A 19,209-nucleotide genomic window follows, 5' to 3' on the forward strand; every position below is an offset into this window, starting at 1 on the left:
TAAGGTATTTTTTCTGTAGATTAATATTGCTTTTATCAAAAGCTTTGATCCCCGAGTTTTTGAGACACTAATAATCAATTGTAGCAACTCTTGATTTAGGGTGTTTGACAAATCTGCTTCTAGTTCTATAATTTTTAAATTATTTGTTGCCAATTTATGTTTGGAATCTCGTAGCTGATTCAGCAGTAATGAATGGCTTGTTTTTTGATAGATTTTATGGGCACTTGAGGATTTAATCACTTCCTTTAGCTTGGCGAACACTGGAATAAGTTTATCGTGTCTGCACTTTTTTAAAAAAGAGATACGGGCATGTAGCTTACCCTGTTTCAGTTATAGTTTACCTAGTAAGTCTGTCTTCTGTGCTGTAATTTCCCCGTGTAGGAATAAGACTTGATTATATAAAGAAACCTGTGGAGAATTCATGACTAAAGTGCACGCAATTTGGATTCCATTGTACGTACGCACCCTATCCTTTGTGTCATTCCTAGTATTGTTCTACTGTACTGATGATGTCCTAAGATACCTAGAACGAAATATTTACATAATAAAAAACTACTACTGTGGTTCACATGTGTTAATTTTAGTCATGAATTCTCCACAGGTTTCTCTATATAATCAAATATCAGCCCACTTTCTCCTGTTTGCTAGTGTCTGTAGTCTACAAATTTTCGATCTGTCTTCATAATCAGTATTCCAATTCCTGAGAGGATTTTTAACACTCTCTACTATATCAGAATCATAATGAAAACCAGACCTGCACAATAGTTCAAGTGAGGTCTAATCAAGACCTTGCAAAGAGGCAAAATGACATCCTTATCTTTATATATCAAAGTTTTTTTCAGCTTTGTAATTTTTTTTCAAGTTGTATTTACAATCTTTGCTACATGGCCCTCAACTTCCTATCTACTAACATTCAAGATCTCTAGCCAGATCAGTTTCTTCTAGCATAATTACACCAATATAATACAACACTGGATGTCTAATCACACCAAAGTGACTTTACATTTACTGACATCCATTTTCCCTTGCCCACAATTCCAGCCTATTCAAATCACTCGGCAAGTACAGTTAGACCTAGAGTTATATAAGTTATGCATTCCATACCTTACGTAACTCGAATTTTACGTAAGTCAAATTTGTAAATTACATACATACAATAAAATGTTCAGTGGCTACTCAATACCGCTGTCTTGCATTAATTTTTTTGCCATTAATCAGATATTTTCCATTTTTAATATTTTTCATTAAAATATTTTTTAATCACCCCAAAGGTCATTAAAAAAAAATTCAATTATAAAAAAATTTATCAATTGTATTTGTAATATATGTAAATATGAAAGCATGAAAAATACATAATGTAAAAGAATATAAAAACAAACTGAAATACTCACTTGTCAAATAAAAAAAAATGTCTTGTGATGGCTAAGTTGGCTTTTCTAAGGAATGCTGTTCTGCGGGAAGTTTTACCCCTTTCGATGTTGAAGGATGAGGGTAGTCGGGGTCGTCATCTTGACTTTGTTACTTCATAACAAAGCCAAGATGACATAAAGTAGATTGTGTGGTCACATGCTTCTTGTTCTCGTAGATGGCCTTGTAGCTAGACATATCAGAATAGATATGGCGGCTAACATTTTCGAACCGCTCAGTGTTCGGATCCATTGATTCTAATTTTGCTAACACCATGTCTATCAAGTTAAAAACCTCGGCTGGTCCCTTTCTTGTAAATTTCTTTATGTCTGGCAATTCAATCGGCTTAGTATTTTCTTTGGAATTTCAGAATGCCTCCAACTGAATAACGACTTTATCCTTTGCTATTGTATTCATTGTCGAAATAGGTTGATTTATTTCCCGAGCTATTGTTGATAGAATTTTCCCACCTTCATACATACAAATTATTTTCAACTTTTTTTCTAAAGTAATTGCAGACCTTTGTTTTTTAGATTTATTACCAGCGCATTCGGTTTTGAGTTCGCATTCCATTTTATGGGTAAAAAAACAACTAAACTAGCAGTGATAACAAAGTGACTGAGCTAACTGCCGAGGCATCTACTACTGTACTGCAATAAGGAAGTCAAAGATGCACCTGCGCAACGCCACAAATATGTTCATATGCGCTAGTAGATTTATTACGCAACTGCAAATTTACAAATGTCGCTTGTTACATAACTCAGAGTGTAACTGTACTTCATATCAGCCACATTCCTGATTACCCTACCAATCTTTGCATCATCAGCAAAGAGCTGTATATTGAGTGATTAGGCACAGAAATGGGGGACACGAGTTCAGTGATGCAAAATGTAAAGTTTTAAAATTTGGAAAACAAAGATGGGATGCAGAATTTAAGCTTGGTGAGGATATAATGTTGGAGGTGAAGAAAATAAGAGATCTGGGGGTAATAGTGGATAAGGATCTGAAATTTAGGGTACACATTGCCAAAATTGTGATGACAACACAAAGGCTTCAGGGAATGATGTGGAGGACAATGACGTGTGGAAGTAGGGAGATTCTTGTTCCGTTGTATAAGGCTTTGATTAGGCCTTATAGTCCACACATGGACTATTGTGCCCAGATTTGGTCACCTGGTTTTCAGAAGGATGAAGAGATGTGCTGAAAAGGGTTCAAAGGCAACTGACTAAGGTAGTTTCTGATCTCTGGAATGTAGAGTATGAGGAAAGATTGAGAAGATGTAATTTGCAGAGTCTGGTGGACAGGAGGAAGAGGGGGAGATATGATAGAGACCTATAAGTTGGTAAGGGATTGTTATAGGATTAATGCTGGAGAAGCTCTACATAAAACAGTAGGAGATAGGGGGAGAACCAGAGGTCATCCCTGGAAACTGCATAAAGAGGGTGTGATGTGAGTAGGGGAGTGCGAGGCAGGTTTTTTCGTGCAGAGTTGTGAACGATTGGAATGCCTTGCCTGAGAGTGTGGTGTCTGCAAGGAGTTTGAGTGCGTTTAAGACACAGTATGATGAGCGATAAAAGGACCTCCCAGATGAGTCTTTGACTCCATGAGGTCTTGGGATAACAATAATAATAACAACTACCTGTCAAATCCTCATAATGTTATTAATGAACAGTGAACCAAGGACTGATCCTTGTGGTACACCACTAGTTACCCTAAATTTTGCAGACTCACATTCCCTTTATAGCACTTTTTGATATGTCAGTCAGTCATCCTCTTATCAACACTAATGTTTTATAATCCAATATTCTCAAATTTATGTAACAGTCTTCCATGATGTATTCTGTCAAAAGCTCCTTAGTAAACTCATGATGTTCATTTCAAAATAGACATTCTCTGTCAACCCATTTCTGAATGCAAGCACTAACCAACTTTTCCAAAATCATCACCACCACCACCCCTGAGATACTGAGTGGTCGACCGTTGGATACATCGGTCTTTGCACCACCTTGTGCAATGGGATTATCATATATTCTTTCCACTCCTGCAGAAGCTTCTCTGTTCTTATCTCAAATCTCATAGCCTGGTAAAAGGAATAGACAGTTCAGTTGAACACTCTTTTAGCTGCTGTGTAAATAACCCATCAGCCCCTATTGCTGAATTCTTATTCAGTTTGTGCAACAGCTCTAATACCTCCTCCTCATACATCTGAGTTTCTTCATCCAATGAAGAGGAAGCAGCGAGCTCAAAGTTGCATAAACCAGGTTGATAGCTTGGTTAGACTATAACAAATTTAGTTTAATCCTTTATCCAAGTGTGAGCAAACAAAGTTTGCGCCTGAAAGTATGTTCAGGCCTGGGGTAAGGTGGTACAACACCAGACAACTCATTGCAAAGGTGGAGCAAGCTAACATCACAGTATCTCAGTATCTCCCATAATGCAAAACACATCTCCTTGCAGATATGTATAATGTTATGCATATAGTCTAACCAAGTGAAAAATAAACTTTCAACATCTTTCTCTAAATCCAAAGTAATTTAATAAAAAGGTGGCACACCGTTTGGCAACTCCTATAGGTAGAGATGACCTTGCTAATGCTTCTGCCTGGTATCTCCACTTGGGCCTGGCTCCCACTGAAGAGACCTATATAAAGGTCGAAACTAGTCTGGGTAGTAGCCCTTTCCTTAATGCATAACATTATACATATCCACAAGGAGATGTGTTTTGCATTATGGGAGATACTGAGATAGGAATGATGTTAGCTTGCTCCACCTTGGCAACGAGTTGCCTGGTGTTGTACTACCTTACCCCAGTCCTGAAGATACTTTCAGGTGCAAACTTTCTTTGCTCACACTTGGATAAAGGATTAAACTAAATTTGTTATAGAAACAGGTAATTACAACAAGCTTAGGAAGAAGCTTAAATCTGTGCCATGGCATAAAACACTGCAAAGTAAGCATGTTAGTAGAGCATGGGATATAGTTAAGTGTCATCTAGAGGAAGCAATATTAAATTGAATACCTAAGGTGTGGAGAGGGTTAATCAGGAAGAGGTATAAGAGTTAAGATGGACGAGTAATATCAAACACGAGCTGCAGAAGAAGAAGAAAGGTGACCAGCTTGGCAAGTAAGGCAAAATCAGATTATGAGAAGAATCTAGCCAAGCAGGCCAAAGGAAATCCCAAAGAGGTTCTTTCGTTATGTGGCAAGTAAAAGGATGAATGACTTTGGAAGATTATAAACTTAATGAGTAATGATGGTCATGAGGTGACAGAAACATAAAATAGTCAAGTTACTGAGTGGTCACTCAGTAACTCAAATTCAGTAAGTTAGTTAGTGCAGATAGTTAATCAAGGCTATGTGGAGAGCTTACATAATGATTTAAACAGGATATTTGCTGCTTTAACATATGTGACAGATACTAATGTGGGAACAGAGATGGATGAATTGGAGGTTCTTAAAAATTGCAGAATGTCAATGTAAATAAAACTGTGGGATATCAGCTCAGGTTTTGTGAGAATGTGAAAGGGAACTGGCAATGCCTCTGACTAGGCTCTTTACCCTCTTTCCAAGGAGTGGAAAGAGGACAAAATAATTCCCTTGCATAAAGAGGGTTCTAAGACTGCAGAATCAAATTTATAGACCAATCAGTATCTCGGGTGCAGTGGTAGAAGTACTGGACAAATTTGTGGAAAAGAGAATTCAAGAATGGTGGATAAAAACATGCTACTGCATGAGAGTCAACATGGCTTTGTGAAGGGTCAGTCATGCCTTAGTAATTTACTAACTTTTTATAATAGAGTAACAGCTGAGTTGGATAAAGGAAATGGCTACACGATGATTTTGCTGGATTTTGCAAAAGGCATTTGCAAAAATAACAAGAATAATACATGAAACACTGTTATGCAAATTAGAACAAATGGGAATGGATATACACTGGTTAAGTGGATAAGAGGATGGCTGCTGGACAGATATCAAAAATTGATATATGGAGGGACAGAGTTAACTAGTAGTGTGCTGCAAGATTCAGTGCTGGGACCATTGCTGTTTAATTTGTGCATAAATGATATAGGAAATAATCTTAAAGAAATATTCAGCTGTTTGCCGATGATACAAAATTAGGTAGAGTAATAGTTAATCAAGACAGTATGGAGAGCTTGGAGGACAATTTAAATACTGTCATCATGGGCAAAGAAATTGGGTGTCAATTTAATGGGGAGAAATGTAAAGTTATGCATTTTGGGATATATATATAGTGTGTAAATAGATTACACACTATATATCACATTGATAGCACTGTACTCCAGGAAATAGTTGAAGATTTAGGGATGGTGACGGAGAGAGTTAAAGTTTAGAGGATATATTGCTAATGTAAGGTAGCCCCATAAGATTACTTGGCTATTGAAGAACAGTAACAAGTAAAGATAGGAAAACTGTTAATTCTCTTTATAAGGCCTTGATATGTCCACATCTGGATTACTGTGCTCAAGTCTGGTCTCCTGGGTTTCTTGGGAATGAGGAGGTGGTGGAGAAGATTCATACAGGATTTCAGCAATGAGCGACCAAGATGATGAGTGGTCTATGAAATGTTCCCTATGAAGATAGATTGCAGGTGTGTGGATTGCAGAAGTTGGTTGATAGGAGAAAAAGAGGGGATATGACAGAAACATTTAAGTTGCTTAAAGGGTTTCATAGGATTCATGCAGGTTTCAGCACTTAAATGGAGGGGCCAGAACAAAGGGTCATCCCTGGAAGTTCAATAAAGGTGTGGTTAGTAGGGGTGTTAGGACTAGATTTTTTGCTTGCAGAGTTGCAAATGAGTGGAATTCGTTGCCAGAGTTAACTGTGAGTGCTTTGTCTGTTAATGGGTTCAAGGAGAGATACGATAGATTGTGTGGATAGTTTGGGTCTCCTGTGGTGATTCTGATATAGTGGAGGGAGTGGTGCAAAGGAGACTGTTAAAAATGATATCAGGATTGGAATACTGATTATGAAGGCAGATTGAAAATTTGCAGACTTTAGACACTAGCAAACAGGAGAAATAGGGATGATTGAGACTTACAAACTTCTGAAAGAGTCATACAGGATTTCGATTGATGAAATTTTTCAGTTCATGAAGGGTGGGGAAAGGACAAGAGAGCATCCTTGGAAGCTGAGAATGAATGCCATCAAGAAGGGGGTAAGGACTAGAATTTTTGCTCATAGAGTAGTGCGCGATTGGTTTGGATTGCCACTGGATGTTGTGAGTTCAAGCAGTGTGAATAAATTCAAGAATAAGTATGACAGCTGGTGTGTGTGTAGCATATGGCCTTCCTCAATGAGTCTCCAATTCCCTGGAGTCAGAGACTCACTGAGGGAGGCCATATATACATATACTCTATACATATACTCACTGGACTCTCTTTATAATAATACCTTCATTTTTAATATGGTCCTGCCATTGATGCTATCTGTTCACTCCCATAATTTTTCTCAGAACTCTCATATCTATGGTATCTTGGTATCTAGGCTTTGTTCAAGTGCTTTATTTCTAACCCAACATAAACAAATTTGAGCAGTCTTGTAATACTGCTAGTTTTGTGTTTTGACTAATTTCTCTAGCAATAGATATAAATTTATTCAACTAGCTCACCATCATACCAACTGTGCTAATTGTGTTGTCTTATCTTCATATTTAGTTTGCTTTCTTCACTAAAAACTATGCCGAAATAGCAAATGTTTCACTTATTTGATAGGTTTTCCACTGAGAAAACAAATGAAGTTTTCTATGTCCCTGCTAATTTTCATAATTTTAGTCTTTTTATTGCCGATTTTCATGGAAAATTTATTATTATTATTACCGCTGTTATTCAATTTAGTCAAAATCTCGAGACTTGCACTAGATGTTTAGTAGTTCATCATCTGCATAAAGCAAAGAGCTAAGTCTGGCATCTCCAATTTTAATATCAGGTTTAATGCCACTTTCTTTCATAATGCTATCCATATATATCATGAATAAGAGTGAAGATAATGTGCATCGTTGTCTTATGCTTGATTTAACATCAAACCATCTTCTTGTATTTCCTTCAAATATAGCTGCTAACTGGCAACTTACATATAGGCTATATATTGCTTTGTATAATGTTCCACTTATCCCATAGAATTGCAGAGTTTTGAAAGGATTTTATCTTGGAAACTTGTATGCCTTTTGCAGATCTACAAAACTTAAGTGCAGAATGCAGAACCTTGTTGTGAAGATAATGTGCATCGTTGTCTTATGCTTGATTTAACATCAAACCATCTTCTTGTATTTCCTTCAAATATAGCTGCTAACTGGCAACTTACATATAGGCTATATATTGCTTTGTATAATGTTCCACTTATCCCATAGAATTGCAGAGTTTTGAAAGGATTTTATCTTGGAAACTTGTATGCCTTTTGCAGATCTACAAAACTTAAGTGCAGAATGCAGAAGCTTGTTGTAGTTCCAAGATTTCTTAACTATTTGTCTTAAAATGTAAATTGCATCTGGACAAACTGTTTGGCCTTAAACAAGCTTGTTCTTCTCTAAGTATCTCTTACAGAATTTTTCTTAACCTTTTCAAATATACTGGCATAAATCTTAACTGGAAAACTTAGCAAAAATATTATTCTACATATGGATTTCTGTGCACAGATTTTGTCACCAGATTGCAGACAAAGTAATGATATGAACTGTTGTCTGCATTCCTCATGAAAATTTTTTACTACTGTTCTGTTACTTCTTGTTTCATTTAATAGTTCAAAATACTTAATCCAGACATCTAGGATATCATTATCTTCAGTTTTCATTTATCATCTCTCATACCTTTTACAGTAATCTTTACTCCATTTATAAATTTTTTCAATAGCTTCATTTTATCTATATATATACAATAAACATGAATAACGAAAGCCGCCAACATGAAGTAAATTGGACAACAACTTCAAACCTACACATTTGCCACGATGAGGTAGAACGCCACATTGCCGAGTCAAAAGAAATCACCTTGGACCCTCTTCATATGAACAATAATCTCAACTATAATTTGCCTGACTCTTTCAGCTCTACTATCAGATACTGGAGATCACGTGGTTCCACACAAGTGTACAACAATAGAACTTTAACACGGACTATAGCTCAAGTTCATAATAACTGTAATTTACAGTCGAATATTATGGCTTTATAATTGTATAGCTTTAGAGTGTCTCAATGTTTTTTTCAGTGTCTTTTAATAGTTTTCTATGTTCTTAATACCAGATGAAGTCAATCCCAACAAAACATGTTGCGTTTTCAAATAAATCTCAATTTGTTATAATTCTTGGATTTTTAGTCAGTTTATATTAAAATGAACATATCCAACCTCTGAGTTAATAGTAATAGTCATATATATATATATATATATATATATATACACACACACACACACACACACACACAGCTTGGAAAGAAGTCAATGGGCACCCCCCATGGGAAAGATGCATCATGCCATGTAACAAGTCACGTGTTTATAGCCAGTATAAATTGGAGGAACATGTTATTCCTAAGTCAGTGCAACTGGACTGGGAAAAATGGCTGCAAGAAGGAACTAACTTTTTTGAAACGGGCATTGTGATAGGATGACATATTGTTGACAAATTGGGCCATCCCAGGTCACAATTCAATTGCTACCCGCAATGGACCATACAACACACTCGCTGAACATGATCTTAGGGCACTATGAAAGATAATATATAAAACAACCATTTGTCAACTGACACATAGAATGAAGAGTTCCAGGCATCAACTGGAACACAAATCTGTACAAAAACAGTCACAACCAAAGCTGACAACGTGGGTTTCAGTGGTAGAACCACAACATACAAGCCCTACATTACCCAAACCAACATGCAGCATCATTTTGAATAGTGCAAAGAACATATGAATGGGACATAGAAACCTGTCTTATGGGATGACAAATCATGCTACACCCTCTACTGAGCAGATGGAAGGGTGTGGATGTGGCGGATGCTCAGTGAACATCTTACCCGAGTATGTAACCCCAACTATGAAATTCAGAGTGGAAGCATGATGGTATGGTCTTGATTTTACTGGTTTGGTCTCGGACTTCTGTTTGCGGTGCCATGAGCACTGAACTATGAGATGTATCTGAACATTCTGGATGATGCTTCCTATTTCGTGGCGTTTCTATGAAACTGACTACGGAGTATGACAATACGCCATGTCATAAAGTTGCTGCTGTAACTGCGTGGTTTGTGTAAAATGTATATCACATACTCGACTGGCCTCCATAGAGCCCTGATCTCAACCCTGCTGAAAGTCTGTGGGATGAACTGGAGTGTTGGGTGAGGTCAAGGGACATCAGCCCACAACAGTTCAGGAGCTCATTACATGCCTACCAGAAGAATGGTTCAAAATTCCCATTGATTGCTATCATATGCTTTTGGAAACTAAGCCCCATAAGATTACTGCAGCCATCTTATTAAGGTGGATGCCATGGCTGTTCCTCAAATATGGTGACCATTGACTTCTTTCAAATGCAGTGCACATTTTCTATATTCTTACCGAAGTCTTCCAACGAATTTTGTTTAGCTATGTTTACTCACAACCTAGCTCTCTTATAATTTTGATTGTATTTTTTTTTAGCACATCTGTCAACTTGTTTGCTAAGAACTTTCAATATGATTTCTTTTTTCCAAGTCTGTATACTTTCACATCTTGTATACACCATAGTGTTCTAATTTTTCTATTGTTGCAGACAACTTCACCATATATATAACCTTATATATATAAATATATATATAACCTTGCCAGCAAAGGTTGGTCGATTAGTAGAGCCTCTGCTACTAATGGCTTGCAAAAAGTTAAGCTAATTTGAGCGTTTAGTAGTTGGAAGGGGCCCAATTGTTCAATGCTGTTGCCACATTCTCCCTCGGTGAGTCTTTGGACTCCCAGGAGGTGTCACATAATAATAATATCTCCTTTAGCTGAATCAATTAATGTTTTCTTCAGTTTGTAGACTCCAAGGTTCAGTTTTTTTTTTTTTTTTTTTTTTTGCAATTGAACTCGTTCATTCTTTCTTCAAAAATGTTTGTATAGTTGTGTATAATTTCAGGGGCGAATGCTCGTCTTGAAGTTCACGCTTGCTCCTGTTATCATTCAGGGAGTGAGAGGTGTGATTGAAGTCTGATTAGCGGAATAATGAATTACTGACCATTCAAAACTATATATTTAGAAATTTATGTACATTTAATCATACAAATACAACATTTATTTTGCAAATGATATTCTATCTTTTTCAATTTAGCTACTTGAATACAAATTCTACCCTACAGTTCTTCTTTATGAACTGGTCAATAACATTGTCATAAAAAGTTGGTTGTAACTTAATTTTCCCAAGCAACACACACACACACACACACACTTGTAAAGGCTGGCTGAAGCTCACTGGCTAGAGCTATGTTGACTGCATATGGCCTGTGTTTAAGCAACAGAGTGAGGCGACGTGAAATTGCTATGCATGCACATGAAATCACAGTGCTGTTGCGAGGACCTGGAAGCTCCTACAACTGAGCAAGCCAAGGTAGCTTTGACTAGACGAGCAAGCATTGGCCTTCGATACACAATGCAAAGCTCAATGATTGCCACGCAAACTTAAGATGTCTTCTGTCTACAAAAATAAAAACCTAAATGGAATGCTTATATATGCATGCATTTATTAACAAATAAATATCACTTCTTTCTCAATTAATGAGCTTGTGCAGCAAGCATAGCAAGCATGGAGAATTTGCCCCTATATAATTTATCTGCAAAAGCTGCTCAATTTTAATTCTTTTTAAAACTTTCTTACATACTGTTCTTTTCAATGATACCCATTTTTATTCTGCAAAGTACTAATGATCACTTCCAATTTCAAAGCCTCTGTACTCTTGTATCCTGAACCAGAATGATGATATCACTATCAACAATGATATAGTCAATGATGCTTTTCTTATTTCTTAATTTTCTCCATGTGAACTTGTGCACATCTTTATGTTGAAACATGATGTCAATAAATGACTAGTCCAAGTTCTGAGCAGAAGTCAAGTAAATACTTACTATTATTATTAGCTTTTCCCTTTTCTCCAAAATGTTCCTATATTCCTGACTGCCAAAGAAGGACTGCTTTTTCCATTTTCTTTGCACCAGCTGTCTGTTCTAATAACTTAAAAAATTCCCTCACTTCTTTCATCTTTGGTAGGACCATAGGTACAAATTAGTTTCATTGTCTATTTCTCTATTTTGAAGTTTATCCACATAACTCTACTTGAAGCTGCCTTCCAATCAAGAAGTTTAACTTCATGTTTGGTGTTGATTTGAAACTTCTCGGTTTCCTTGATTGTACGAATATAACATCCTATACTTATTAAGATCTCACCTGTTCTTGTATTCTTTGTCTTAGTAATGCCAATTATGTCCACATAGTTCTTTTCTAGTTCTTCTGCAGATTTGATTTCCTTTCCATTAATTATCCTTATATTGATGGTTTCCATCTTTAGTTCCTCTGATATTAGGTTTGTTTGTGTTCTTCTAGATGCTGAATTGTGACTTTTTCCAGTAGCAGAGTTTTAACTCTTTGCACTGGTTCCCTGATGAAAACAGTGGGGACTTTATTCAATACACTGATGCTACAGCCAGCTTGAAATCTCACCATGCAGCTCCATCATATGTTTTTGTGGTTTAAGCCAATAGACAGTACAGTTTAGTTGGCTAAGTTTCAAATTGCCAGCCCATCCTCATTTATTTAGTATCCAGTGGACACTTACTAATGGGGTGCACCAGATGAAGATTGGACATTAAGTCAGAAGCCTGAGGTGAATTCCTTAAAGGCAATGTGGAGGTCTCCTCCCTGTTATTTAGCTGACCCTTAAGTAACTCCTTCTCATACATATCTGCAATGTCATCTGTGTAGCACCAGCTACTACAGTCAGTCAACACATTCATCCTTTCTCTTAGTAACACAGCTACAGAATTCTTTGCTTTGCAGCTGTAACTAACTTCTCCTTTCTCACTAGACTCATCGTGACATGTGACACTAGACTTTCATGACATATGAGTTTATATTATTCTACAGAGATGGATAATATATACTTCATATCCTCTGCATAACATCTTCCTCTTCTGCAGCTCCTATATAATTTTATGATTCATCCATGCTAACATCTTCTATAAATATACTTTGCTAATCTACAAAAAAAAAAGCAAAATGCACCTTACATTGTGTGCATATACACAAACACATATACATAAGCACCATAAATAAGCAAAAATGATGAAACAGCTAAATAAGATTATATAGTGCTTGTAAATATGTGAAATGTGATAATCACAAACATCACAACAGAAAGGAGCACAGCAAGACATTCAGCCAATAATTAAACTTCGAATTTTGATTTTTAACAAGATTAAATAACAAAAACTAAGTTTCAGTATCCACATTTGATCTATGGATCAAATGTGAATAAATAACAAAAGGATATTCGTTTTATAAAAATCTAATGAATAGAATGCTGTTTTGAAATAAGAGAATTCTGCTGACCTAGGCAGCTGAATGAACAGCATTTCTACTTTGCATTCAAAAGTGAGGTTCCAAATTCAATTGAGACATGGATATTAGTCATCAGGTGGCAGATTATTTTTTAATGTGTTGTGCAAGCCCATCCTACTATCTATTTCTGTGTAAGCAGCATGAAAAAATGCCATGCTTTACAGCAAAATGGCCACTTATCCAACCCACAGCCTACCAACAGCAGTTTCCAAATATGTATGCAAGATCATCAAAAAAAAATAATAAAAACAAATATATCAAAGACAGTAAATCAATTAAAACAAAAAACTCACATCATTATATTTAAATAGAATGCCAGAGGTGATTGTGAGTGCACCAACATTGAATAAGTTTAAGGAGATGTATGATAGGTACTGTGTTGATGGATAGTATGAATCTCCAAGTCTTGATTCCATGGAGTATCCGTATAAATAATAATTATTAAAGATGTTTCATTTCTTTGTGTTTTATAGAAACACACAAATGAATGTTTTATAGAAGACAGAAATAAATGCAGATATTTGATCTGACTGTTTCTATTAAACGAATTGTTGATTAAGGAGAGAATTTTATAGGAAATATTAATAAGTGAAAATAACTGAAAATATTGTTAGATATATGACCATAAGACTATTTTTCAAGTCTTATGGTCATATATCTAAGAAAACTTGAAGCAGGAGTTCACAAGTGCTTCTTTGTAGACCCAATATAATCTTAATGGCCATGTTTCTTATTCTATCATTCCTTGTTTTTTGGTGCCAACACTGTCCTCAAAATTTAATTATATTTAATTGTGTTCTAGTTAGGCTTTTTTGATAGCTCCATGTCACTGCTATATAAGACAAAATGAACAAAAAGAAACTTCTCTTAATCAAAAACATAGAAAAATCAGCCTTCAGAAAACATGCAATTTACAGACAAAAAGTGGCAGTGGTAGGCAGAAGATGCTGTTGGTGAAGATGATGATGGTAGTGTCAGTTTTGCTGTAGTCGATGGATTAAGTGGTGGAGGTGAAAAATTGTAGAGAGTAGGTGCTTTCCCTTGATGAGTCTTTAAGACTCCTTGCAGGTGTCACGAAATAATAATAAGAATAAAAGCTTGCACTTCAGTGGTATATTATTGTCCCAAAGTAGACAACTTACACTGTTTAAAAAAAAAAAAACTTAGACTTGATGAAATTCTCACATCTGATCTAAACTTCTATCACTAAAAAAGTATGTGTCCCAAATATCTGAAGTTTTACTTACTCCTCAAGACTTGCACAATAAACCTAACACCATTAACTTGTACATTTTCTCAATTATTTAAAATCATGCTTTTAAGCACCCTTCTTATTGTTATTGTATAACCCATAGTTCTGTGACATACTGTTCCGTTTTTCCAGTTTCTTCTATAGCTTTTCTTCTAAAATGTGACTGACCAAATCATTACATTATCTGCAAACACAGCTGTTTCTCATTTCTCACTGTTAACCGCATCTGAGACATTCTTCATCACCACATATGAACAACCGCAATGAAGATATGATACTTCCTTCCAAAAGGCCATTATTAAGTGTAAACCATTCTAAATTACCAAATTTAGTCTTCATACAGATCTAACATTTTACACATTCTTGATCATAACTATTTCTTCTTTTTTCTGTACCTATTTGTCCAAACTTTACCACTTTTTCTTGTAAAAACCAATTAAATTAAGTTTTTTTCTCTCTCTCTCCATTTCCTTGACATCAAAAATCAAATCAATAGTTTATCTCTCTCTTTTCTGAAATCAGACATCTCTTCTCTTAGATCTTCTATTTTACCTTATCCTTTGTTGCCATTATCCTCCATAAATCTTTGCGAATTCATGCAATAATGTTATTGCACACTCACTCTTCCTGAGCCTTCTTTATACATTAACACAATAATCCCATTCATCCAAGTATCAGGTATCACTTTCTTTTCCTAAATTAGTCTATAAAGATCACACTAGAATGAAATTTGAAATCAATCTGAAATCAGAAACTCTGATCAATTCAACAAGGCAACATCCATCCCCCATGTTATTTTTCATTCTTCATCATCTTTAAAACTTCAACCTCTGCTGGACCTATTTCCCTATTATCTCTTTCATCTCTGTATTCATTTCAGTTTATTTCACAATGGCTTTTATCTTGAACAGATCACTTAATATTGTCACATTATCCTAATTGCTCTCTCTCTCTCTCTCTCTCTTGGCAGTCATAAGGTTTCCCTTTATTAAAAAAACCTGGGTTCTTCATTGCTACTACTCTCAATCTGTATAATACCATCTCCATTAATATCTTCCCATAAAATTACTCATGATATCAAGAAGCAGATCCATTATTCCAAACTTAATATTTAAAAAAATAAATAAAATATGAACAAATAGACAACCTATTGGGACCACTGACAAACTGCTGATTTCTGATGCTTTAATAATTTGTATTAGAATGTCAGATGTAATAAAAAAAAACAAGTTAGCCTAATATTATTTGAAGGTAATGAGAAGGCCTTAGTTCACAAACTGTGCAACAGAAAACTACAACAAAAACAGCACTCATCTCTCAGATACAAGTAGCTTGTGGTTAGTAATGAAGAAACAACTCTTGAGATCACAGCTGATTTTCTCTGTACATTGTGGGTTTGAAGAACCTAAGCAAAAAGATCTTTGTAAATGTTCTGTGCATTATCTGACTCTTGGTCCACCAACATAGTAATGTGCTATGGGTTTTTACTGTTGCCTGGATGAAATTACCATATAAGAAAAATCCAAAATCCTATAGGTGCAAAAAGATAAAATGTTAGCACAAATTTAAAATCACTCCATGTTTTCTTCAATTTAATGCAAGTAAACTGAACACACACATATATATAATAACAATTTCTGCAAGTTAGAAGAAACTTTAACATGTCATAACATTTCTTTTCTCCACTTTACTCTTCAATAAAAATGCTATTTTTTTCAGAGTAAAAATTTAATAAAAGAGAAGAATAAAAAGCTTTAAGTTTTTTTTTTTTAGTTAGTTGCATAAATTTGATCCTAATGAAAAATCAATTCTATTTCAATGGCATAACTTACCTTCTGAAGAGAAGTAACAAGAATTCCTTTCCATTTAACTGCGTTCTCTTCTGTTTCAAAGTCGTAAATCTGCTCAGCCTCCCTGTTTGCTGTGGCAAACATGTCCGAAGCTCAACAAGATAACTGTTCTTTAAAAAAATCTTTCACAGTTCCAGACTTTCATCATAAGTGCATTCCAAATAATTAAACCTTTTTCTCTTTACAGATGAAAACGGGCATACACATGTATAACCCTTGACAGGGTTTACGGTCTTAAATTTCCAGGACCAGCACATTACATTCTGTTCACTGTAACAGAACACATAAACAATTGTTTTTAACTTATGATATCAATCATGTTCATTTAACTTTTGTGTAGTTTTTGCAACAATGTTTATATTTACAATGAAAAGAATATTTCAGACACGCACAGGATTCAACAAATATCTCTTAAGTAAGGAGCAAACTTAGATATGATCATATAAAAAATCATAACCTGCAATACCAAGGATGATAGCATTGTTAAACGTGTTATCAATATATGCAATGGCATTTATCATCGGTAGTCGGGTAGCAACATGCAAACAGATAATCTGCACCTCCTGACGTACTTATGTATTTCCATACCGGCCATAATTGTTAACGCATATATACAAATATAGGTGTAAAAAAAGGAGTCTGTCCTCAGTAAGCATCCAAAATACCTCACCATTGGAAATTTGTTTAATAAGAATTATGTAATCAAACGAAAGAACACTGAAACAACCAATATAATTAAATGAAACGCCAATTCTCAACTTTATGAAGCAGATGCACTGCCCAGTTGAATATGAATTTTGATTTCTGTAGTCAAGCTAACAGAAATGACGGAAAACCAACATTGCATAATACTTGTTTTTATATGCAAATATCAAATCGTTACTTCCTAAACTTCTTTAATACAGCCCGGACTAACCGATAGCCCTATTCCTTTTAACCACGAACGAATAAAAACTAGCTATTTCTCCCTTTTCATCTGGAAATAAACACCTCTGTTGCGCATGCCTATTATTTCGAAGGAGCTCAACTAGGGAGCGCTTAATATCAAGCAAGTCCACTCCGCAGTTTCTGGACATACCTTAATAGGCCAGTGAACCATTTAGGATTTTAAACTTAAGTTAGTTAATTAAATATTATTATTATTATTATTACATAACACTTGCAAAGGAGTCCAACAACAACTATAATATTTTTTAAATAATAATATTCTTTTATTGATTTCGAAAATATTTACACATATACAATAGTCATCTAGTGACATTTCAACATATTTTTACAAAATTCAGCACTAAGTGCTGCATATGTGGTTCATTTTCCACATTGAATTTAAATAAAATTTTTTATAATATTTTTGCCTCTATATTATGTATTTACAACACGTGTTCTTCTAATATGTCATCCAGCGTGTCTTCGGACTCCTTGGAGGTATCACGAATAATAATAATAATAATAATAATAATAATAATAATAATAATAATAATAATAATAATAATAATAATAATAATAATAATAATAATAATAATAATAATAATAATAATAATAATAATAATATTATTATTATTATTATTATTATTATTATTATTATTATTATTATTATTATTATAGTCACAATGAAGATTATACACAATTTTTTTTGCATAATGAATAACTAAAATAGTTCGATTCTAGTAGCAAACTAGAGGAATATTTTCTAAGATTTTTTTAAGACCGGTTCCCTACTTAATCGATCTCTGGCACCGTAAAGCGGTTTTTTCCTCCCAGAAACTCGGATTTTTTTTTTCGTCCCTACACTCAAGAAAATAAACCCTGGAACCCACACTATTTTCAGACATTAAATATTGTGTCAAAGTACCACGAGATGGCGCACTTATTAGCAGTCTCTCAACTGTGTGCTAATTAATTAGTGATAGCCTTGCGCCAGCTATCTATGATTGACTACCAGTGGAGATTGAACTGCCCATTCAGTCTCCGAAAGTTAGATAAGAGTGAATTGGCCTCGCTTACTCCCTATACGAGAATAAAAGGCATTAGCTGATTTTTATGCACAAATCTTTTCTCCATTTTGTCATTTACATTTATATTTCAATCTGCAGTTCATTTCAATTCACAAATTTTATTTAGTTTTTTGTTGTTAGCAGAGGGAATGCTAAATGGATTCATTTCACTTTTTAACATAGTTATTTTTTGAATCAATAACAATAATAATAATAATAATTTTGTTTGTTTAGGTGGCATTTCTGCTTTCTTCCTCGAAGCTTCTGCAGAGCTTATCTGAGGAAGATATCAGATGGCGGTGATTTCATGGTTTTGTTTTAATATCTGTCGCAAGCTAGGTGTTGATTTAATTGTTTATATGTACGTGACTAAAAACTTTTAAACAAAGATATATATGTATAATATATATATATATATATATATATATATATATATATATATATATATATATATATATATATATATATATACAGTAAAACCCCGTTTTTACGTTCCCGCAATTAACGTTTTCCTGCCATTTATGTCATGTTTCGTTAGTCCCGTCTTAAGGCCTATTCTTACGATATATTGTTTTCCTGCCATTAACCACTTGAAGTGGACGTTATTTCCCGTGATTTCCCTTTTTTTTTTCTCGGGTGGCAATACTGATTTTCGAATCGATTTCCTCTCATTCAAATCGATTTCTGCGGAAATCTGTGCATTACTGGTCCCACATGGCGTTGCTTTCGGCTGTAGTTTCCTTTCCACCATCACAGTGACTAGCACTCATGCAACATTGATGTAAAGACGAGTGTTAGCATGCTTTTCAATCACAGTATGAATTGATGTTACAGAATTTCTGCTATGTATTTTAGTGTGTGATAGTCGCGGTGGTGGATGATCCATGTTATTATCATGGAGAAAAAAGAGAGAAAATGTATTTCGGTAGAAGAATAGATGGCATTTCTGTGACATGTAGATTGGCATACTGGAAAACATGTGCATTTAGCAAAAGATCTTGGAATCTCCGTGTCCACTTTGAACACGATAGTAAAAAACAGGTCAAGCATTGAACTCAATACAAAGCAATCTGGTGCTTCTAAAAAGACGGATATATATCCGGACATCGACATACAATGAATTGG

General features: G+C 34.9%; 1 protein-coding gene across 1 annotated transcript in view; it reads right to left on the bottom strand.

Moving 5' to 3' along the window:
• Sos (Son of sevenless guanine nucleotide exchange factor) overlaps positions 1–17,051 on the bottom strand; it is a 429,646-nt gene extending 412,595 nt beyond the window's left edge. The window contains exon 1 of the mRNA XM_090399787.1: positions 16,073–17,051. Coding sequence (XP_090255913.1) covers positions 16,073–16,174 — 102 coding nt within the window. The 5' untranslated portion in view covers positions 16,175–17,051. The remainder of the gene's footprint in view (positions 1–16,072) is intronic.
• Positions 17,052–19,209: the final 2,158 nt, after the last annotated feature.

Source organism: Typopeltis vanoorti, chromosome 10 (assembly GCF_054136105.1).
Source record: "Typopeltis vanoorti isolate ZY-2024b chromosome 10, IOZ_Tvanoo_1.0, whole genome shotgun sequence".
Lineage (NCBI taxonomy): Eukaryota > Metazoa > Arthropoda > Arachnida > Uropygi > Thelyphonidae > Typopeltis > Typopeltis vanoorti.